This window comes from Micromys minutus (assembly GCF_963924665.1).
Source record: "Micromys minutus genome assembly, chromosome: 22".
Classification (NCBI taxonomy): Eukaryota; Metazoa; Chordata; class Mammalia; order Rodentia; family Muridae; genus Micromys; species Micromys minutus.
In genome coordinates this window covers 46,544,360-46,568,463 of record NC_137957.1, presented here as the reverse complement: position 1 = coordinate 46,568,463, position 24,104 = coordinate 46,544,360, and the positions used below count along the sequence as shown (strand labels likewise).

General features: G+C 46.3%; 2 protein-coding genes across 7 annotated transcripts in view; both read right to left on the bottom strand.

The window, feature by feature from the left end:
• RIC8B (RIC8 guanine nucleotide exchange factor B) overlaps positions 1-2,893 on the bottom strand; it is a 92,072-nt gene extending 89,179 nt beyond the window's left edge. For all 5 annotated transcript variants that reach the window (XR_013975495.1, XM_080935662.1, XM_080935661.1 and 2 more), the window contains exon 1: positions 2,710-2,893. Coding sequence is in view for 4 of the 5 variants with exons in the window: in XM_080935662.1 (XP_080791788.1) it covers positions 2,710-2,793 (84 nt within the window). In the remaining variant the exon portion in view is untranslated. The remainder of the gene's footprint in view (positions 1-2,709) is intronic.
• An 11,854-nt stretch (positions 2,894-14,747) lies between these two features.
• The window catches only part of RFX4 (regulatory factor X4), a gene marked incomplete at both ends in the record, with an annotated part of 143,313 nt that continues 133,956 nt past the window's right edge, over positions 14,748-24,104 (bottom strand). For both annotated transcript variants that reach the window (XM_080935058.1, XM_080935059.1), the window contains 2 exons: positions 14,748-15,020; positions 23,593-23,731. In XM_080935058.1, the coding sequence (XP_080791184.1) occupies positions 14,748-15,020; positions 23,593-23,731 (412 nt within the window). The remainder of the gene's footprint in view (positions 15,021-23,592; positions 23,732-24,104) is intronic.

Sequence of the window (24,104 nt, the reverse complement as noted above, 5' to 3'; positions counted from 1 at the left end):
CCTCATAACTTAAGAGGGGAACACTTCATAGGCACGCTGTGCTTAGTGCTTGGCACTCAATTTCAATTAATCTAATCCACACAATAAGTAAAAACAATGGTGTTTTAATCCCTCTTTACAGACAGGGCACCTGGGACTCAGACACCTAAAATAACTTATCCATAGTCACGAAGCTGTTAACAACAGAGCTGAGATTAGGAACAAGGTTTATCTGATGCCAGATCCCATCTTCTTTCTACAATACTTGCAATGACCAGCTTATTAGATAAAAGGTAAAATAAAGAACCTCCTCTGGTAAACAATGAACTAATCTCTCTACATTGCTCATTCCCCTTCTGCTTGACTTCTCAATGCCTGCAACCACTTCTTACCCTAAACATGCTTCAAAGCCATTTTTCCAGATAAGAAAACTGAAGGCCACGCTATCCGTCTAGGTTTTAGACCTCATACACCATAAATCTAGACAAGTTTACTTCTGTTCTTCCTGCCTGACCACAGAAACATAGACCCCCTTCCTATTCACGTCATCTGGCTCTCCCTCTGAGGGGCAGAGCTTCACTGCAACATGAAGCTCAGCATCTTGTGCTCCAGTCAGCGCACTGTACTATTCAGACTATAGCCAACAGTAAACACGAGTGCTTTCTCCTAACACAATAACTGCTCCAATCCACACCAAGTCAGAACATTCTCAGATTTGGCTTGACAAAAAGAAACAAAAAAACAAAACAAAACAAAAAAAAAAAAAAAAAAAAAAAAAAAACCACCATGTCTAGGAATCCTCTGAAGCCTTTCAAGACACTGCCTTATCAACAGAAGATGATCCTAACAACTCTGAAAACATGAAAAGGGGAAGCCAAGCTTGGAGAGGACGTAGCCATGAGCGATAAGAGGCCAACCTGACAGGATATCAGGGAGAGGAAGGAATGAATTGGAGGAAACAAATAAAAACGGGAGCTAATTAGTTCAGCTACTACATAGTGAATAGTGGACTCGGGTCCCATTGTAGGTTTTCCCTCCTCCCTTCCCTGAAGAAAAGAAGTTTCTATTATTGCTAACTAGCTGGCATATAGTAAGTGCTAAATAAACATTAACAGTTAAAAAAAGTTAATTCAACACAACAGTCAAATTATTATACTTATTTTTGAAAATCAGCTTGTAGCTCCCCCATAGCTTCTCTGGAAAGCAATAATAAATCAAGTTAAAATAATATAATATATGCAGTATGTATACCTACGCATAAATGAGATTCTCCTAAATTAGGCAGATATGCTCAACACTATGGCATATCAGATGAAGGGGCTAAGACGTGACTAGAATACAGCCCGAGTATCCTAGCTAAGAACACAGTACAGCAAAAACTGGCACTAGACTTGGACAACGAGACTCAACTCTCAGCCTCAGTTGTCACCGGCTCTGTGAATGTGGGAATACATTATCATCCTGTTTTACTATTTGTGAAATGAGGGCTAGCCTCACCTGACTGGTGGGAGAGCAAGTGGGAAGGAAAGTTCTTTGAAAGAAGAAGGTCTCTTCTGGGGCATCTTCTACTACTGCAGAGCTGGCAGTTCCCAATGCAGAGGGCATGAGACTGGGACAGTGGGCACAGAAGGGAAGGTGAGACAAGGGGCATAAAGCCATGTCTCAGAGACGGCTGACAAACAGGAAGGGGAAAAGGAAGAATAAGGCACCAATGACATACAGGGATAACTTGGTGATGGATGGGTCAGGAAAAAGTCAAGCATCCTCACAGAAGTCTACTCTGAACAGCCGAAAGGTGTTAGGTAGGCTACTTATTAAAGCAATCATGTGAAGTTGCTGGAAGGAAAAGAAAGGGATATCTCATGGTTCTTGGAAAGACGGGTTCTCCAGAGATGGAGTGGTATTAATAACAAGATACCGTTTCACTGTGGTGAAAGAACAGTGAATGGATAGTTTGAAAACCTAGATGAGAAGACTCTGGCTCCCAGGAATGACCTTGGGCTAGTTATTTAGCCCATCTGGAGTCTCCATTGCAAAACACAGATAATACCTCACAGGACTGCTTGTCAAGATTAACTGAGATAATGAATAGAAAAGCTGTTAATGCGATACAAATAACAGGTATCATTAGAAGTTGGATTTTCCACCCACTTGCAACATATGTCCATGACCTTGGGGTGTGATTTCAGCTCTTTGCACCTCGATTTCCTCATCTACAAAATGGGAAGGGTGATACCATCTACCCCAATAAGCACTCTGAGGATCAAAGACATCAACGCCTGGTAAACCATACAATGGTACAGGTACATATGGACCTGCCATTAATGCTGATATGTTTTAAGCATGTCAAGAGCCGTGTTTATGCAAAGAAGCGTGCATTTTCACACTATACAGGTGAGAAAGCCTGGCATGCATTTAATGCATCCAGGAGTGGAGCACTGAGCAGACGCACATCTGCGGATTCTGGGGGTGTGACTTGCACGCTTAGGAAGATTACAGGACAGGCTGCTGGGCCAGGAATCGGAGTGGGCATTATAGTGGAGGTAGTGGGTAGATGCAGGATGAACGGGTGGGAAAGGCTAGGGGCACAAACACGCATGCCCAAGCCGGAAACGTTTTCGGGGGAGAGCAATGCGCATCCCCGGAATGAGGGGGTGGGGAGGATGCGAAGTGCAAGCCCCGAGGGCGGCCCGGGGGCGAGACAGCTAACGCCCGGGGCCAGAGCTTTACCTTGTCGCTGTAATCCCTCAGGACCCGCTCGATAGCCCCCGCCTCGCCGGCCCGGACGATGTAGAGGGCGCGCTCTTCATCCATGGCCGCAGGTGCGGGGGAGCCGCAGCCGCTGTGCGCGCCCCAGCCGCTGCCTCCCAGGTAAACGCCTCGCGCCCCCGCTACCTCGCTCCTTCCCAGCTTCCTTCCTTCCCTCCTTCCCTCCCTCCCTCCAGTCTCCAACCCGCCAGCCTCCGCCCGGGCAGGCCCTACGTCACCGCCCCTCAACTTTCACCCCGCGACGTCACCGCTCCCCCAGCAACGGGCGCCTGGAGGCCTCCCCCGACAAGGCCCAGGACTTGGTGGAGGCCTGACGAGCCACCAGAGACTGAGTCAGGCCCAGGCCCTGCCTATTCCCCCTGGTCTGCCAGCCTTGGGGAAGAGTTCGGCTCCGCAGCGGGCTTTCAGAAGCAGAACTGTCTCTCTATGAATCATTCCCCTTTAGCGGACGAGAACTGGCGGGCTGTTCCCCGCCCATCTGCGAGCCTACGGCTACTAAACTACAACTCCCGACGTGCAACGGGGTCATCCCACGCTGTCATCTGAGTTATTAGTGAACCGAATAGCATGCCGGAATTGGTAGTCATCCAGTGCGAAAGACTTCCCCCTTTCCAAAGGGTACGCTGGAAAATGTAGTTCCCTGAAGGCCGGAAACCAGAGTCCTGCGACCGCCCGGGGACAGAGGCGGAGGGACCGTTCGTTAGTGGGAGGGTCTAAACTGGGTTTGGGCTGGGTTTTTTTTTTTTTTTTTTTTTTTTCCTTTTGCTGACCTGCACCAGATGTGGCTGGCCGGACTTACTGACGATGGCAAAACGGCCGGCCCTTGGTAGTGGCTGTCAAGCGCCAGGTTGTGTTCCCTCTGTGCTTAGTTAGCGGTTTCCGCCTCTGGAATGCTCACCCTCTTCACTGGTTGCAGTCCTGTTATATTCACTGGGCTGCAGCAACATGGGATATAGGTTCTTTGTAAAACCCTAAGGAACCACAACAGATAAAGAAATTTGGATGTATATGTAAACATATATTATTATTTCTTTTTATTTTCCAGATAAATAAATTGAAGCTCAGAACTAATCAGAGGCATGCCTGGGATTCGAACCCAGGGAAATTTGCTCTGCACTCAGTAATTGAGAGCTTTGAATCCAGGTTGTTCCCAAAGGTGGCTACCCTCCAACCACCTGAAAATATCCCACAACCAGAGTAGCAATAAGTCAGTGGTGATGGAGGCCCATATTCTGCAAATGTTAGTTCTGTGCCAGACACTTCATCCGGATTTGCTTAATTTCTCAAAAAAATCAAATATTTGAGAATTTGTGCATTGCTGGGCATTACCCAATACAGTATGGATACAGTGGCACCAAAAGCAAGTCTCAACCGTATTAGGTGGTCTGTTCTTATGAACATCACCATGAACGGCCCTGCTGTTCTTGTTTTAAAATGAGCAATCTTGAAAAATTAAAATGCATAGTTTTTAAATTAAGTTTGGACTTGGAGCCATTTCTGCACTCCCAGGCTCTTTCGTGGAGAACAGATGAAATTTCCAAGCCACTTAACTCTCAAGTAATCATCTTTGCTGCCTTCCCCGTGGGCCTCTTCAGCTTTGCGGAAGAGGAAGGGGAGATGGGCAGTGTCTACTCATCTTCTTGGGTTTCTGTTATACTGTAGTAGATCTGGGTTCTATGAAGCCAGAATTTATTGAACATGGAGTTGAACAGCCATTGGAGAGCAGAAGGTGATTGTGGCTTTTGTTTGACTTGTTTGTTGTTATTGAGGCAGATGCTGAAGCCAATCAGGGAAGGGAAAGATTTGTTTGGTTCCATCCATGGTTCTTTGGTGTTATTGCCTGTGACCAGATGGTACATCCTGTCTCCCTGGCAGGGCATAGCAGAAGAAACTGCTCACTCTGTGGCAGCTGGAAGACAATGGTCCAGGAAGGAGCTGGGGCCCAGTATTCCCTCCAGTAGCTTGTTGCTGTGGACCTAACTCTTTTGCTTAGGTCTTAAAGGTCTCACTTCCCAACAGTGTCATGGATTGGGGACCAAGCCTTTAGCAAGTGGCCCCAGACATTTCAGATCCAAAGTATGTAAAAAGATGGATGCTATATCTGTAATAAATCAGGTCAGAAAGATTTAATATGACTCTCAAAAGAGAATACTTCTAAGAAAGGTCATGTAAACCACAACCCTAATGTTTCTTTAAGCTTACAAAATATTTACTTCCCATTTTTAATAGGTTTAATAGTTTAAATCAGTCACTGAAACACCTAATGTATCATTGGCAAAGGCACTGTTTCCATTTTATAGAGAACAGGTCTGGGTGAATTAAGTAAAAAACTGGAAATGTAGCTGAAACCTGTCCAGTACTTCATGAAGTCCTATTTGGATAATTATTTGGGGGTTAGTCTTGGGGGTTTCTACTGCTGCAACAAAACCCATGACCAAAAAGCAAGTTAGGGAGGAAAGGGTTTATTCAGGTTATACTTCCATATCGCTGTTCATCACCAAAGGAAGTCAGGACTGGAACCTGGAGTCAGGAGTTGATGCAGAGGTCATGGAGGGGTGCTGCTTGTGGCTTGCTTTATGCTCAACCTGCTTATAAAACCCAGGACCACCAGCCCAGAGCCGCACCACCCACAGTGGAATGGGCCTTCCCCATTGATTACTAACTGAGAAAATGCATTACCAATGGATCTTATTGAGGCATTTCCTCAACTTCCTCAACTGAGACTCCTCTCTCTCTAATGGCCCCAGCTTGTGTCAAGATGACATAAAACCATCCAGTACAGTAGTCAAGGCCTCCTGAAGAGAATAAGTAGAAAGCATTCCAGTAAAGATATTTTTCTTTAAAAAAAAATGAGGACTCTTACACATCTTTGAAATATCTGTGTAGCAGAAATAGGCTATGCTTTTAGGCTCCAATTCTGTATTTCTAAAAAGGAAAAGAAAAATCTAGCATTGAATGAATCAATAGCTTAGGAAATTGTTTTCTAATGATTTTTAAGTGTTTATATTCTGATTTTTATGAACAAAAGTCTCGTTGACTAACTCAGGTCATTCTTTAACCACTGACGAGACACTAGTCCCAGAAAAATTAAGTGACTTATCCAAAGTCAATAGTTAAGTGTAGACTCTGGGACTAGAGCCTAGACACGCTCACTTTATGTCCTTAAATATTGGGTATGTGATACCTTCAGTGAATATTGGGTATGTGATACCTTCAGTGACTGGAAAGTCTTGCGAGCACTAAACCCAGTTTCTCTTACTGTGTAGGTGGCATGGTACTAAGGAATTAGTATTTAGAATTTCAAAAACCAATGCAACAAATACTTAAAATCCATCACTTTTGAGAGATACTCATACAATACTTTCTGTGCATGTGAATATATAGTGCTTTGCTAGCCTCAAAATATTTCCGCATAAATTATCTGACTTAACCTTTACAATAACTGAAAAAAAATAGGCAAAGTTTGAGGCGTTATCATTGATCATAGGTGAACAAATCTGCTAGTAAATAGTAGCATTTAGAAACAAGTGTACTCCAACTTCTGATATCAAGATGCCTGTAGCCTTTTGAATAAGGGCCAATCAAAAGACCTACAAATAGATACTAGGTTGTTGTTTTTTTTTTTTGGGGGGGGGGGATGGTGGGTTTTTTATGCTTGTTTGTTTTGGACTTGATATAACCTGCTGTAGAATTTTCTTTTGTCATGGCAATGGGGTATTTGAAAAGTGGCAACCAAAAGTCTTAAAGGAGCTCCGAGAACTGACAGTTCCTAAAATCCAACTCTTCCACTCTACCTGTCATACTTTTTGTCCATATTCCTTAGAGGCAGAAATTTAGAAACCAAACAGTTCTGTATAGTTCCAGAATGGGAGTTCAGAAAATTCCATTCATTCAAGATAGGACCAGTCAGTCACTTGGCAACCACAACCTCCCTGTGTAGGGCAGACACTTAGTCCTCTCTTCATCCAGGGTCTTCAATTTCAGAAACCAGGATTGGCCTGGATCTTGTTTTAGATCTTATACTAAAAGAAATCTGTGATTCTAAAACAAAACCACATTTGCATATTCATATGCATATACATGAGAGGGGGTGTGGAAATTACCTGTCCTGTAATTGTGTGGACACTCGAGAAGATCAGCTCAGTCTTTCTATGCTAAAGCTTGGGTACGAGGCATTTTAAAAACTTCCCAGTTGATTTAAACAGCAGTTAGCAATAAAAGCAACAGTGAATAGATATTTTTAGAAGATCACCCAGTGAACTAGTTTTGGGGTGGCCATTCTAAAACCCTGTCCATGTAACATTTTTTTTTGACAAATATGAATAATCTGGCAAAATGAGTTCCCAGTTTCCATTTTTAAATAAAGAATGGAGTCAAAGCAAGTTAATTAGTATATCTTGCTCCTTTGAGAGATATTTTCCATTTTTTTTTTTTGAAAACATCACATTGTGTTAGACGACATAACAAAACAAAAACAAGTAAAAACAATGACACCATCCTTGGCGGATACAAGAAGCAACCAAACAGAAAATGAGTTCTTTTTAGTGATAAGGAGGAAACTGAACATAATTACTGTCCAAATCAACAGAAGCGGTGGGCAGAGGGGTAATCAGGAAAGCTTTGTTGGAGGAAGTTTGCTACAGCAAATCTTGGTGAGACAAATACTGGAAGAAACGCTGCCAAGTGTGATACCCTGATCCCAAGATCCCACAGTGTGGAAGGAGAGAAGCAACTCGTACAGGTTGTCCTCTGACCTCCACATGCGGTGGCACATACAGCTTAAATGTATGACAGATACTAGTCTCCGTAATATGTTCATGTGAGCCTGTACCCCTAGTCATTGGCAAATACACCTATAATTGATCTACACTGCGTACACATTTAGCACAGGAAATGGGCCCTGCCCTTCAGGACTCTCTATTTACCCACGTCCTGGAATGTTGGTCAGCTCTGTTTGCAGCTTCTTGACTTGGAATCCCATACACATTCCTCTTGGGAAAATCCAGCCCTCTGGGTGACAGCGCAGAACTGTCTGTGGACAGATAGACTAGGAGATGGAGAACGGAGTCTTCACTCCCAGCTCACTGCGACGTTCTCAGAAAGCTGATGGTTTGTCAAACGCCTTGACACCCTTCTCAAAACCAACTGAAAACCTGAAAGCCAAAAAGCCTTTCATGAATGTTCACTCTGTCTTTGGGCATTAAGGCCCTGGCTCACACTCCTGGGATGTTGATTTGCTCAGCTATAATGGGAATAACTGGACCTATTTTGTGGAACGTTTCAAGGGTTAAAAGAGATGGCTGTCATCGTGGCCAGCATATAGGACTTGGCATGGAGTGACCGTGCCCAGTATTAGCTGGACTAAAATGGGAGGGAGAGTGTGCTTAAAAGGACACTCTGAATCTTCAGGATTGTGTTTCCAGTTTTTGTTTTTCCGCTGCTTCTGATATTTCTAATTATGTGTATAAGTGTAGGTGGGCGGGCACGTGTGCACGTGTGCATACAGATGACCCAAGGCCGAGATGTCAGATCCACTGGAACTGGAGTCACAGGCAGTTGTGAGCTGCCCAATGTTGGGGCTGAGAACAGTACCCACTGTGGGGTCTGGACTGGCTTGCTGCTGCCTTAGTTTTCAAAGAAAGAAAACCCTAATACACTGTTGGGTTTGTATGGCTTTAAAGTAACTAGCTTCTTTAACACTACATGCTACCATACAGTTTTGAGACAGTGAGCCTGTCTCCTGTGTGTGTGTGTGTGTGTGTGTGTGTGTGTGTGTGTGTAAATAAGGAGTCTAAAGCACTCTTTCAACCTCTTCAAACCAATGCCCTTGCAATTAAGTGTATTGAGATTCACATGTCAGAGGAAATACATTCTCACAAACCCTTCCTCCCAGCACCTCCTTTTGCAGTAAAGCATTAATTTACTTACCAACATTTGATTAAACTCTTAAGGTTCAACCCTAGGAGGAAGCAGCAGTGGACAAAGGGTTATTGTCATTCATCATCAACACATTTAAGTCTTCCCCTGCAGTAGCCTATGAAGGATTAGCATTTCCCTGAAAGGAGCAGGGCAGAATAAATTGCATCCCTGGCCAAAGAACTGCCAGCTCCTTTCAGCTGGGGGCACATACCGGGAGCTTTTCCCATATTAGTCAGCTTTATCTCAACTTCTGGGCAGGGCCTACATCTGAATTTCATGGGTTTCAGGATCAGTCAAAATAGAATTGTAGGGTTGTGGAGGTCAGAGGCCACCTCTGTCAAAGGGTAGTGACCTTAACAGCAAGAGGTAGCCAAGCCCTCTCCTACTTCCCCCCACACCCCAATGACTTCATTCTAGTGAGTGCTTGGCTCATTGCTCCTTCCCTGTGGCGCTTTTTTTTTTTTTTTTTTTTTTTTTAACGTAATAAAAATCCCCCTGAGACCTGATTTAAAAGGAAAAAAAACCCAAAAAACCAAAAACAAGAAAAACATTATTGATTTCCTTTCTGCCCGTTTCTTTATAGAATAACCAAACCCCGGCCCTTGCTCTTGTATTAGCCATGCGTTCCTTGGAAAACACACCGGAAAAGCTGCCGTTCTTGTACCGTGTCTCCTCGGGTGGAGGGGAAGGAATGGAGTCCCGTTTAGGAACTGCCTTGGTTTAATGAGCACAGTTTCCCAGAACTCCTGAATGTCTGTTGGAGCCCCGTAGGCTGTATTACCTCAGTCACGCTTGATTTAAACGCCGCAAAGCTGCTTAGAGGAGAGCAACAGGGTAGGGTGGTGTGGAAACAAAGGGAGACAGGAAGGAGGCAGTGTGCTGTAGAAGGACCCTGGATGGACCCGCGGGTACAGATCGCTGCTGCCCTTTCAGCTGTGTGCCCTTGAACAAGGGGGTGAAGTCGAGTGTGGGAACCACCGCCGGGCAGGGAAGTGATAACGTGGGTATCTGATATGCCTGGTACCTAGCAGACCCCAAGCAATAGGATAGGTGTGTTTCAGAGACCACTCATGGCTGTTGTCCTCGAGGTTAGGCTCGTGCCAGGACGTCTTGGATACCAACCTTCAGAGGGGCACGGTTTGGTAGGTTTTTGAGAATGAACGTATCTCAAGCTTTTCTCAGGCTTCTCCATGAAACCATTATAAATAATACCATCCGTCGGTTGGTCCTGCAGCTGCCTCTCAGGCTGATTTTTCTCACCCCCGCTGTCATGGTCAGACCTGATTTTTTTTTTTTCCATAATAGATCTCAAAGAACGGCGTTAGCTCTTGAAGCGTTTCTAATGAGAAGGGGGGGGGGGGGCGGAAGACTGGGGAGTCCTATTTCTCCCACCCACCCCCTCTCACCACCCACATTCCCTTCCTAGCAACAGCTCTTAGCTCCTCGGCCCACGCCTTCTGCCCCACCTACACCAGCAGCAGCAAAATGTGGGGGTGGTTGGGTTGGGAGGGGTTCTGGGGCGCAGGAAGAGAGTGGGAAGGAGCTCAGGAAGGAGGTTAAGGAAGCAACAAAAGGCTCTGACCTCCGAGGAACAAGAGGAATCCCCAAGGGCAGTGTCCAGGCTGGCGGAGCCTGGGAGATTGCCAAGGAACCAGAGCCCACAAGTCCTAGGTTAGAAGAGAAATGCAAAGCGGCAGGGAGCTGGTGTAGATGGAGAACCTAGCAGAGAGGGGAAGATGTGTCTGCTGAGGACACCAGTGCAGTGTGGGCTGTGGTGAAGTGCCCATTTTACATAGTTAATGGCTCGCCTGTCTAGATATTCTGGAACCCTGTAGGGGAAGAGAAAGAAAGAAATCCCAAACTCATGGAAAGTAGCTCCCTGAATCTTAAGAGCTTCGAGGTAGAGGGCCTCGGTCATAGTAGTACATCCACTGACACACCAAGTCACAGCCTTTCTAGAAAGGAATGTCCCTGCTAGAGCCTGTCTTTGGTGGGACCAAGATTGGGCCTCATTCACCTCTTCACATTAATAAGACCAAGCCAATAAGAATATACCCCTTTTACGTTTTTTAGCTTCTGATGATTTCCATATTTGAGACATTTGTTCAGCTCTCAATAAATCTTATTCAATTTCAGAGCTCTTTCCTCCTAGGAGACCCATGGCAACTCCTCCTTTCCCCTTTTGCCTATAATAATAGCAGGGTTATGCTATGCCCTTTCCCAGGGTCTAATATTGTAAAATCTTGCCATCTGCCAATGAGAGGAACCGTGAGACCCGAGGCTCCCCAATCCGTCTCCAGCTTCCCGGCAGCCATTTTGATAAATCTAAAGCCAGTTTTGAAAACGGGAAAATTGCCAAAGATTCCTGTTGGGAAAAGGAGGGTGGACGGGAGGCAGCGGAGGAGTCTCTGGAATTGATGGGCAGGTGTGCCAGCTGAGCCTGCAGGCATGGATCTCAGTCTGTGTGTTGGTACCGGCTGGAGAAACCAGTATCTTCTCCCTGCAACTGCCTTCTTGAATCACTCCCAGATGCCCATCTAGCCTGACTGTTTGTTCCCAAAGGCCTTGTGTTTTCAGCATAAACACCCTGATCTGAAATCTCAGCGCCAGTTAACATGCCTGTTTTAAGCCCGGGCTAGGAGGTAATTCATCCAGGGTTATATAACGGGGAAGCAATGGCTACCCTAATATCTGGGCCTTTAACCCCACGGTTGGGCTTACTCAGTGGCAGACATTCTGCGTTTGCACGGGTTGCGGTCTCTGAGGGGCCACACGTTTTCTTTCTATCTAGATCTGGGATGACTACAGACCTGGCAAAGGACACAGCACAGCAGGACAAATGCTAGGGATGCCACGGGGCTGCAGTGTGGTTGAGCCATCCTGACTGAGGTTCATAACTTCAGCCAGCCTCAAGCTGCCAGAGGCCCTTTCAAGAGAAAGCCCCACTGCCAAACTCTTCTGTTTTTCTCTGACAAGTGACTGGCCCCGCTCCCAGTTACCAACCTTCCCCATCCACACTCTGCTGACTAGAGAGGAACCACCAGAAAGAGTACATTGAGTCCTGCCCCCTAACAGCCGGAGCTGTTCCCCTCTCTTGTGGTGAATGTTTCAGAACAGTTGGGAACACAAAGTGTGCCCTTAGCTCCTGGAGATGGGTGCCCTGAACACTGGAGAGGATGCATTCTGCCCACTTGCCCTGTGCCCAGGTGGCTTCTTTGCAGGTATCACTCATTCCTGGTTGTGTTGTGAGGTCACCAGAGCACGTTTGCTCACTTGGGAAGGTCATGGAGCCCTTTCTCCAGCTCTTGGCCTCAGGTTCTTGTTAATGGTGATGAGTTTTCACCTGAGCAGCTAATGAGCTTTGGCTGTTATTTGTAAACGGGGTGTTGTTTATCTTGTTACCTGGCTAGAGAATTTGATAATGGCCTGGGTTTGTTGTTGCTTTGTAGGCTTTTGTTTTGGTTTTTGTACTCATTAAGATAAAGGTCAGACTTACCACACCTCTGTTGATACAGCACTTTGAAGTCTGAGAGGCAAGTAAGGCTGGTCATCCTGAGGGTTATTCTCAACAGTGGCTGAAGTCAAATTTCCCTTCATCCTCTCTTGCTTTCATCATATAAAGCTAATGGGTTGTGGACAAAAGGTCAAACTAATTTACCATGGGAGAATGAGATCCAACATCTATGTGCTTTTTTTGTAGACTAACACGGCTGAATATATTTAAGGGGAGGCTATGTATAACATAAATAATTTCCATCTTAAAACCAGCTCACAGGTATAAACATGTTATGTAATAGCATGCAAGGGCTTGGCTTTAAAAAGAAATTCTTTCAGAATGCAAATTAAGCTGTCACATTCTCATACCTTCGGGTTCACACAGTCACTGCTGCATAGGTTTCTGCAAGTCTATGCCTTCTGAATCTCTCTCAGCTCCTAGATCCTTAACATCTGGGCAAAATGAAACCATTTTCTTTTCTCTATCCTGCTCCCTTCAGCCCCAGAATTGAAAGGCTGTGCTGGAGGAGAACTTCATTCTTGTCAGGAACTCAGTAATGTTACTGCTCTGTTACTCTCACTGAAGCCTGTGCACTTGATATCTTCACACCCATGGTCATTAAAGCCTAGTGAAAAGTGCCAGGGAAGGTCTTGCTGATGCTGGGACTAGTGAAAAGTGCCAGGGGAGGTCTTGCTGATGCTGGGACTAGTGAAAAGTGCCAGGGGAGGTCTTGCTGATGCTGGGACTAGTGAAAAGTGCCAGGGGAGGTCTTGCTGATGCTGGGACTAGTGAAAAGTGCCAGGGGAGGTCTTACTGATGCTGGGACTGAGGGAGAATGGTCCCTGCAAGAGCTGAAAGCATTTGCCTTTTACTAAGAGAAGCCATCAGACAAGCATAGGGCACATCCCAGTTTGTAGAACAAGTCCTCTACAAACCTTCATCTGTACGCACTCCATCAGTGTGAGTCAGGACAAGTTGGTAGGGAACTGAGTAACAAAACCATACAGTCATTCAAGGCTTTTGTCTCTTTATTTATTTATTTATTTATTTATTTATTTATTTGTTTGTTTATTTATTTATTTATAGAGACAGGATGCAGGCTGGCCTTGAACTCACTATCCCCTACCCTTATCTTCCCAGTGCTGGGATCCTAGCTATGTACCATCACACCCAGCAAGACTTTTTAGTTTTGTTCTGGTTACTCATACCCCAGGAATTTAGGGGTATTATTCATATTGGAGACACACACCCGGCATATGAAATGCAAATGAAAAACAGAAGCTGGTCATTTCAATACTTTTTATTTGAGTGTGAAACCATCCATATCTTGCACAACTGTACGGATAAAACTATTTCCATTTTAGCTGTAGACATGATTATCACACTGGGTGGTGTGATCAAACATTTTATTTACAGAACATTTGCTAAAACATCCGATGTCATATTTCCATTTATTTCTTACCCATAGGGTAATAGGTCCACCATAATTGCTTGGTGCATCTTATAATACAGAAAGAAAACCTATGTTAATTTCTAACAAACCTCACAAATAGCTACAAATCTGACAAAAAAAATACCTAAGAAAAAATTTTCCCAAAGTACAATACATTTTTTTATTTCCACACATACACAGTATAGTATAGACTCAAAGGCACAGCTTTGAATTTTTTTTTTTCTAGCAAAGTGTCGGAAAGTATTCTAGTCTTATGGAGAAACCAGACAGTTGTTTTCACACTTGGTGCTTGTTAAGTGAAATTTTGATCCGTCCAGCTTCACAAAGTAACACAGCAGAGGACAGTTTTTAGTGCCATAAATCCACATTTCTCACAGAACTTAAGAAAATCCTCTCCTGCCTTTTGCTGATGCCATTGTGCAAACTTAGGACAAATCCTTGTTCATAGAAGAACTGGTCCCTACAGACATTAATCAACTAAAGGCAATATATAACAGGCCTCTCGGCCCCTCAAAAACAGTGCTTACAGTCCAGGACAATGCAGGAGCTATGGCAGGTGCAAGTGGAACTTAGCAGGGAGCTTAGTATTTTCAGGAACTTCCAGGGACTCCAGGAAGCAGTAATGACCTCACCAGAAAGTAGGGATGTGGATAACATGTTTGAGGGCTGGTAACTGTACAGTGAGGTGACAGACGGGCTGTGAGGTGAATGCTCTTGGTAAATTATGTGCCCGTCCAAGAACACAAACCAGATTCTGGCTCCAGTCTCCATCCTTCAAGACTAAAGAGCTTTGTCAACAAGAAAATGAGTACCCTACAGGGAGTAGTCACCATGCAAGGTCATGGAACAGAGGGGAAAGGCACAGGTCAGCCTGCCCAAGATAGTGCTCTAAAGAAACAGTCAAGTCTGGCTTGGCTACGGGAACCCAATCGCACTGACTTTTAGTGAGTCCTGTTTTTGAACTAATGTCTATTCATTCCATGTTGAACATCCTCTTGTTCATTAGGAGAATGGGTGCTTAGGGTCAGCCCACAAGTTAGGATGTATTGAGATAAAGTCTTCTGGAGGGTGGGTACTGGGTTTATTATTATTATTAATTATTAATATTAAATATGGATTCTATGAAAGCAGTCACTTAGCCCATCCAGTGGAGGCCTCTCCGTTGATGTAAGCAAAGCCAGGAAAGTGTTGCATGTGCTCATACTCGGAATTCCTTCGCGTGGTCAGGGGGGTGTACATGTCACTAGAGTTTCCATACCTCGTGGAATGCACAGATGGGCTTGTGTAGCATGCGTTGGCTGTTGGCACCTCTGGCCAGCGGGGAGTCACTGGGGTAGGATGCAGCCTGGGAGTACTGCTCATCAAACAAGGTTCCATCCTGGAAGTGGGGCTATTGAAAGGGTACTTGTGGAGGAGAAAGAAAGTCCACAAAATTAAAGTTAGCTCCGAGTTATGTGCACCCAACAGCAATCTTATTTAAGCGAAAACATTTCAAGATACTATTCTTGGGAGTTGATGGCAAGGAATCAGTGAGCAAGAGCAAACTTTGGTCCAAGGAAGCAATCAGTGGGAAAGTCATGAAGGTCTTCAGAGCCAGAGTCAGGCTGCTGTTTCTCTCACAAACCAGTGACTGGCTGTAATATTCTCAAATCCAAAGGGAGGACCATCCCCAACTAGGAATACTGGAGGTGGGGGGGGTGTTGGTGGGTGGTGACAGTGGTGGGTGTGCCTTTGTGTGAACACACTAGCAAGGGTGTCCAGTGGCGTGTGATTGCTGCATGGGCGTGAATTCTGCTGTTCCCTATGGAGACGTGATAAGTCCTATTCTATCAGCCCAAGAGAACAGCACTCCCAGGTAAAACACAATGACATTAAAAATAGCATTTTACAGCTGAAGTCAATCATGAACTGCAGCCTAAAAACAGGCTTTGGAAGAGAAAGCAAAGCCAGCAGCTTCAGGGGTTATCATTAGTGCCTGTCATTTAAGGAACATCTTTCTTTTAGGTTCACATTTGCTGCAGTCCTGGAAGCTAAGCAAGGAGGAAATGGTAAATTACTGGGCTCTGTGCAACACAGAGGAAGGAGTCAAGAAGAGACAGGCTTGGGGGGTAGGCAGGAGAGGGGTACTTTGGGGGCAAGTCGGACCAAGGAACAGGTGTTGGCAGAGACAGCAGGGAAGACTCTCTAGAAAGGACTGGGGATGAGAGAGGGTCTTCATTGTCAGGACCTCTCTGCAAACTGGCCCTGTTAGGATGGTCAGAAGGGCGGAAGGGGAGGAGCTAAGACTTTGAGAGTTCACATTTGCAGACCAGTCAGCTCAAATATGCCCTTGCTCAGCTGAGGGCCAACAAGAACAGGAGCCAACGAACAGGGATGACAAGGGCAGTGAGGAGGTGTGTGAATTCTTCTGCTCTCCATCTGTCTTCCCTGACAGTTGGAGAGTGAAGCCCCAAGGGATTAGGTGGGAGGCTGCCTCCTGTGAGGGAGACAGACAGGCTGAAACCTAGACAGCAGAAGATGCTGGTGACAACATTGGCTGTTCCCCAGAGGCGGGCAAAGGAGCCCCTCTGCCTCTTGGAGCTGAATCCCGGGGGCAGGAAGCAGGAGACAGAGAGGAGGGTTGAAATACAGGGAGAGCACCAGCTACTCAGAGCTCAAGAGGGGTCCCAGCTGGAGCAGGGAGCGCTCAGGTAGGACCACATGCCCTACACCGCAAAGGACAGCTGCCGCGCACGAAAAGAACAGTTCAGAAAGAGGGTGTCTGGGAACTCCAGGGAGAAAGACCAAGTGCTGTTGCCAAGGAGACTGCACAGAGCATGCCAAAGCTTTCATAATCCCAAATCAGACCTGCAGCCCCGGTGCAGGCCAATGTGCTGTGCAACAGAAGAGGACCCACACGACACCATCCGAGTGGCGTGAACGTGGGCCCTCAGGCCTGTAGATAGAGTCTCTCAGAAAGAAAGAAAATCAAGATCCCAGGTGTACTAAAAAGATAGTACTAAGAAATCCCAACAATGCTGTCCCAACAATGCTGTCCCCAGCACAGGTCTCTTCAGGACTTTTGCTGGTGTAGAGGTTCCAGTTTTTACCCAGGGTACTCCCTTTGCATACATTTCTTCCTAAACTAGCATTTTGCCCAGTTCCCACCTCGTGCCCTTTCCCCATGCTCCAGCTCTGAGCTCAAACATCGCTCCTTAGCATGACATTTCTGGACATCCTGTCTCAAGAAGCCAAACGCCCGCCATCTCCGCCCTGCCTGGCAGCTTCTTCCCACTGGCTTATATTCAGGTGCTCCCTGTTGTGTTCATCCTGTGTTCCCCAAAGTTGGCACAGAGGCTGGCACCTAATATTTGGTGAACACACCCTGGGACATTCCTGACAGAAAGAACCTCTAGGGTCCTGGGATCTAAATGCATATTGTAGAAATGGGAAAAGTAGGAACTGTGCCTGGTGTCACCGAACATGGTAAAAACCCAGACCTGGGTAGCGAGATTTCCCCAGTATCGATCTGACTGGCCTGAGTGGCCTACCTACCACTCCCAACCACACACATCCTCCTCACTGAGCTCCTTCCTCCTCTACAGAGCTAGGCCTTGGAATGCTGACCCAGGTCACTGGAAGCCTCCTGATTCTGACCCAGTCCCCTGTGACCTTGGCTCGGGTAGGTAAAATGTCACAGTACGGGCCTGGAACTCTTCCCACCAAACTCAAGAGAGTGTAGCTGTGCCTCATTGAGGACCCTCACAGAACAGCTGTGTCCAGAGGTTGTGTCACAGATGCAAAAGAGCAACTGCCTGGAAATGAGACTGGCTCAAAATATCTCCAGTGTGACAATACAATTCTGTTACCAGCACGGAAAATTCTGTCCCATTAGGTCAGCTAATTGCAAATGAGTCAGTGACCGCTTACCCCCTGGTGTAAGAGACCATTGAGAGGCAAGATAGGCGAAGTGCCTACTGCCTGGACCTAATGATTAATGTGACCAATGAAGACTTCTGTGTAGTCTGCTGAAAGTAGAGAGGCTGTCCAGTAGCATCCACCTCACCTTTCACACTTCACATCTGGCTTCATGCAAGGCCCTTAAGCATGCTGGGTACAAACTCTGGGGTGTCAAGAACTCAGGACAGAATAAGGGAGCCTTTGTGGAGTGCCCATGACAGGAAGTTACCAGTCTCTCTCTCTCTCTCCCTCTCTCCCTGAGTGTGTGTGTGTGTGTGAGTGTGTGTGTGTGTGTGAGTGTGTGTGTGTGTGTGTGTGTGTGTGTGTGTGTGAGTGTGTGTGTGTGTGTGAGTGTGTGTGTGTGTGTGTGTGTGTGTGTGTGTGAGTGTGTGTGTGTGTGTGAGTGTGTGTGTGTGTGTGTGTGTGTATGTGTATGTGTAAAGTAGTCATCTAGAGGCTATGTTGTAAGTCCATCTTGGTTGTGACTGACTCTTGGCCTCTTTGGAACTGTATTAGGAAGTCTATTTTGGGACACAGCTCCCCAGTCCAGGGGCCAGCTTTCCTGCACAAGGACAGGGCAGAGTGAGGCCATCATCTCACCCCCGCCGCTCACCACATGCTCTGCCATTGGGCAGGGGGTGAAAGGTGGCCAGGAGCACAGACCATTTCCTATGAAAGGCGCCTCTCACTGTCCCAAAGGCCCACCAACCACGGCCCCCACCAGGTTTCCTCTTGACTGTCAGACAGTCCACACCTACTGAGTGCTTCAGGTCAATATTAAATAAACTGATGAGAAGCCACCTAGAAACCATGCTGTAAGTTTTCAAAATTTGTTGGCCTTCGCTAGTGTTCTCCATTTTGGAGGGGCATAGGGTTGTGTTCTATTAGTGATCACAAGAGACTCGGTGGCTGATTGAAGGGTCCCAATGCTTATTTCATAAGTGGTGACAATGGCCTGCTTGGGGCCACATAACAACTTAGTGCCCAAACAAGGACATTCATTTCATTGATGAGTACATCCTGGAAAGTCACAAAGGACCAGTTCTGTGCTGGGTCCCGGGACTGTGGGGGTGTGAGCAGAAAGACCTGGCTCTTGCCTCTGTAGAGCCAGGTGAGTGGATGACAAAGGCGAATGAGAAATGCAAATAGTATTAACTATGAGCCAGACTTTATTTTACTCTGGATTAATTACCTGAGCATGGCCACTGTTCCTGTGAAGTATTACTGCATACTGTAGATATCATATTATATTATAATTCATTTTATTTTCCAGATGAATAAATTGAAGCTCAGAATTAGAGGCATGCCTGGGATTTGAACCCATGGAAATAAGCTCTGCACTCAAAGGCTTTGCAGCATTACAGCTGATTGGTATTCGAGCATGCACATATACATATGTGGCACATGTCTGCATGTGTGTACCTGTTTGTGTTAAGACCAGACAACAGGGGCTAGAAAGATAGCTCTGCAGTTAAGAGCACTGACTGCTCTTCCAGAGGTCCTGAGTTCAATTCCCAGCCACCACATGGTGGCTCACAACCATCTGTAACAGAATCTGATGCCCTCTTCTGGTGTGTCTGAAGAGAGTAATAGTGTACTCATATAAATAAAATAAATAAATAAATCTTAAAAAAAAAAAAAAAGACCGAGAACAACCTCAGGTGTTTTCTTTTACTGCTGTCTCCATGTTGTTGTTGTTGTTTAAGACAGGGTCTCTTACTGGCCTGGAACTTACCCAAGTAGACTGACTACTCAGGACCACTGAGTCCCAGGGATCTGTTTGTCTCTGTCTCCCCAGTCCTGGGGTTATAAACACATTATACTACATCTAGCGTTCTTTTACATGGGTTCTAGAGAACAGACTCAAGCATTGTGCTTACAAAGCAAGGGCTTTACTGGGCTGTCTTCCTCGTTTTGTGTGTGTATGTGTGTGTGTGTGTGTGTGTGTGTGTGTGTGTGTGTGTGTGTATGGTGTGTTCCTTTACTCTAGGCCAAGATGCCACCCCAAGGTGGAATAGCCTAAGAAAACTTGGTAGCAGCCCTGGCTGTGTGTGGTTGGAGACAGACAGATGAAGACTGGTCATGTCATTCTTGGCCATTCAGATGAGCACGAGGAGCTGCTTTGCTGTCTGAGCTGAGTGCATTCCTAGCCATGTAGATGTTGGTTGATCACGTGACTCATGGGACCCTGTTCACTTTTATGGTTGCTGACAGGGTAAGATTGCATGGGCAGGGGTTGACTGGGGCACAGAAGTTATTTCTCCACTAATTCAGCAGTTCTAAGAACTCAAGTCGGCCTGGAGGTCGACCTTTGTGTAGGCCATAGGCAAGCACATGCTGCCCCAATGAGTACTGTCAGCAAGCTTGCACATATTCTCTGTGAAGAGCAAGAGAATTCAGATGACTTTGATCATGGAAGTGCTGGGAGGCCTGGGAAGACCACAGTCCTTGGACATATGGTTCTTTCAGGCCAGCTTAACAGGAGTTAACTCGCAGGCATTCTTGAGCTGAAAACCAAGTACTTTTCTTTAAGAACACTAATGTTTTTCAGTTTAGACCTACCTCTTCCTCATTCCCATGAACCTATTTCATCAGGGACTGGAACTGCTTAATCTCTTTGCTCTGGGGTGCTAAGACTACTCAAGGCTACAATGGGTTTCAGCCTTGCATAACTTAACCTTAAATCGAAGAACTTGGATGTGCATATGTCCTTCCTCTCTCTCTCTCTCTCTCTCTCTCTCTCTCTCTCTCTCTCTCTCTTTCTCTTTCTCTCTCTCTCTCTCTCTCTCTCACACACACACACACACACACACACACACACACAAACAACTGGGCATTTATTGAGAATATTTGCACCAATTTCTAGGCTTTGCTGCCCGCCCCCAACACAGTTATTGGCATGGGGCTGTGGTTGAGAGTTGGAGAATTTGTGTTCACATCTGCTTTGCTGGCTGGGTCACATAGCTTTCTGTGGCTGCTGCTTCATCTTTAAGAACAGGAGAAAAACGCTGTCTTCCTGAGGTTGTTATGGGAACGAATGGGCCCATCTATTTCAAATTGCCTAGAGGTGCAAGTTCTTTAAATGTTAATGGAAAATAAAACAAAAGATGCTTTGTCTTTGGACTGGACCTTCCCTAGACATTTTCAATACTGACCTCACCCAATTTGGGCACAGATACAATATAATTAAATTTACCACACTTTACAAATAGAGACTAACGAAACCATGAACCACAAGGTATTGTGTGTGTGTGTGTGTGTGTGTGTGTGTGTGTGTGTCTGTCTGTCTGTCTGTCTGTCTGTCTGTCTGTCTGTCTGTGCTTGTCTATGTGTTCATGTGCATGTGTGATGGGGATGGTACAGTGTCAAATGTCTTTGTGTGAAAGCCACAAGAAAAGATGGGCTTGGACCTCATGTAGATATAGAAGGCTTCCTAGCCCTGCAGAGACTTGTTGTGCCAGGGTGAGGGGGTACCCAGGAGGGCTTCAGAGGAGAAAAGAAGGGGAAATAGGAGGAGGGACTGTGTGAGAGAAGACAGAAGGAGCTTGGAACAGCAATCAGGATATAAAATGAGAGAATAAATAAATGGGAAAAAAAGATAAACAGGGCTTTTTTGTTGACAATAGCTTAGTTCTTGGCCTCTTCTATAAGACCAGCTATTGACTGATAAAGACTCTAGTTGGGTACCGTTGTGGCTTCCAAAGCGGACACAGCAGACTTATCTTTAATCACCAGGGTCTCTGTGGGCTTTGAGGGTAACTTGGCTTCTTTTTATGGTGATGGTTTTAAAAATATCACCCACCACCCCAAAAGGAGCTCCTGAAATTTCCTGGGGCATGAAGCAGTAAAGAAGGAAGGAAGATAAGACCAGAAACAGTGGCTTTGTGATGCAGTCTCCCTGGAGTGTAGCTCCCAATGCATAGTGCGGCTGCCTACAATATTCCCGGAAGCAAGAAACAGGCATTCAGCAGCAACTTGAGGAAGGAAGGAAGGAGTGAATGAATGAATGAATGAATGAATGAATGAATGCCTAGACTGTGTGAGTGTGACCCAGGCAGCAGCTCGGTCGTTTAGGGAGTCACAGTGAGAAGCACAGACTCTACTCCCAAGAGAGGCGGCACCTAAGGAGCTGGCATCTCTGTGACGCAGTCAAGAGTACTCTAATGAATGCCCCAGGTGATGACTTATCAACTCCTTGGTTTGTCTTGGGATTAAACCAGGGCTCCTCTTGGTACTGGGATGGAAATCAAAATAGAGGCCTGTTTACCCTGAGTGCCTTTGGAGTATGGATAGTTCTCTTTAGTGTCTCCCTTACAGGCAAATCTGTGTGCTGCTGGCTGATGCAATGTAGCCTCTATAACAACCTCCCTCATGCCCTTCCCTCTAAGGCCCCAGCCCACACCAGCCCCCTTTTGTGCTTGTTCTATGGGGGTCCTGAGAGTTCTCTTTGAGACAAAAACCACCTGTGGCTTCTCAACCTTCAGGAGCTGGCAAAGTAGGCTTAGCCTCCCCCAACCATTGGTCCTGCCTACAGCTACTTTGTCCCCACCCCCAATTCACCGCAAGAGCCACATCTGCGAGACAGTAGAAGGTGGTGCTCAGGAGCTCCAAAGTAGTTACATTTCCTGGGTTCTAATCCCTGTATTACCCTGTGTCTCCTTTCCTCGTCTACTGTGGCTATCCAGAGTGTATGCAAAGTGTTCTGTACAGAGCCTGCATTTGGAAGAAGTAAACTGACCTTCTTGCTGAGTTTTGTGCACTGTGACCTGGGGATATAGACAATCTCTGCCTTAAAGGAGCTTGAGGGCTCCTGCAGAGTCAGAGAGAAAAGATCAGTCCTGCTTGGGATAACACACAGGAGAGTGTCTAAGATTGCTAGAGTGCCATTGTCAACAGGGTGTGGGCAGTGTGACAGAGAAAGCTCAGTGTGCCAGGCACTAGGTGACAGCCTGGAGGAAGGAAGAGGGTGCTCTCATAAGATGTTGTTCCAGTGATAAGCAGGAAAGAGTCCCAGATTGGGGAGCAGTCTGCAGACAGGGATGTTGGTGCACTCAGTGGATGCGGGGCATACTGTAAGCTGCTGACACGGAACAGGGTGGGTTGGCCAGGAAGGAGCCAACTATAGAGAAGGAAACTGAGGAAATGAGCTGACCTGATGACAATCCAGTACCAGAGTCAGTGTTTCCAGCTGTAGACAGGGCAGGCTTAAGAGACCGAGGTCACCGTGAAGGCCCTGCTATTATTTAGGTTAGGCGTGAAGGCCTAAGGCAGGACAGCCAGGCTGACGAAGAGAGTTTAGAATATAGAATTGAGTCTGGGTGTGGTGCCACACACTTTCAATCCCAGTGTTCAGGAAGCAGAGGGAGGTGGATCTCAGTGTGTTCAAGGGCAGCCTGGTCTACATCGTGAGTTTCAGAGTAACCAAGACTATACAGAGAGAGAGAGAGAGACCCTGTCTCAAAACAAAACAAGCAATTGAATACAGTTAGCGATCAGTCCTGCTTGGGACAACAATAACTAACTAGAATGCCCCACAGTGGAAATCTAGGTTCTTTCTCAGCGTCCCTTACCTCAGGCTGGCCATAGAGGGCTCAGTTTGCTAGGCAGTGATGATGGGTGAGAGTAATCAAGAGAGGGTCCGTTTTAGGATGCTTCTGGCTAAGATTTCCTGTGAGCCAGACCTACGCCCACTTGGAAAACCAAGGACCAGCTATCATGACGTAGAGATCCTTGAGGGAAAGGAGTAATGGGTAAGGAGACAGAGGCCCAGTGTGAAGTGGCCGCCTAGAAAGGACCAACAGAAACATAGCGGGATCCTGGCATCAGGGAGGTCAAAGAGAGAACTTAAGAGAACAGTTAAACAGCTTGGATGCATAAGGGAAAGTGCCATTCGATCACAAGCACCGGAGGTAGGCCATTCACTTGAGCAGTGAGCCGGGCTGTCCTTGGGGACCTGCAGGTGCGTACACAGTGGACTTACTCACTGTGGTTAGTTGGCCTGACTGGGTGTGACTACTTCCCCCACACGCACACTCACCTGGGCAGAGCTCCTGTGGTAAGGGGAGTAGTGGAGCGGCCCAGAGATGGCTGTGTCATGAGGCAGGGCTGGATACTGGTTCTGCAGTGGGTGAGGATGCTGGTTGCCATAGCTCCCGTAGTTATAGCTTCCCGTGTACCTAAAAGGCACCAAGCACAATGAATAGCGTGAGTCATAATGCGCAAGAGCAGTCAGTTTGACACCTTTAAAAAGCCGCCTCAACTACTTTTTTCTCCTTTGTGCCCCACCCCCACCCCACCCATTTTTCTTCTCTTTGATTCCTATCCTCTCTACGCTGCTGGCCTTGCTGTGGTGAGTTTCGAACCCCGGCTTGATTTTCTCTGCCCGCCCCCCCAGGACTCTCGGCAAGCTCGTGCTAAGGAAGTGGAAGCTGGCTCCGATTAAAACATTACCCCAATGAGAAACTCTCCTCCCACTGTGTCAAAAGCTCATTGCACACCTTGAAATCAACCAGGAAGGGAATTTCTTTTTTCTTTTCTTTTCTTTTCTTT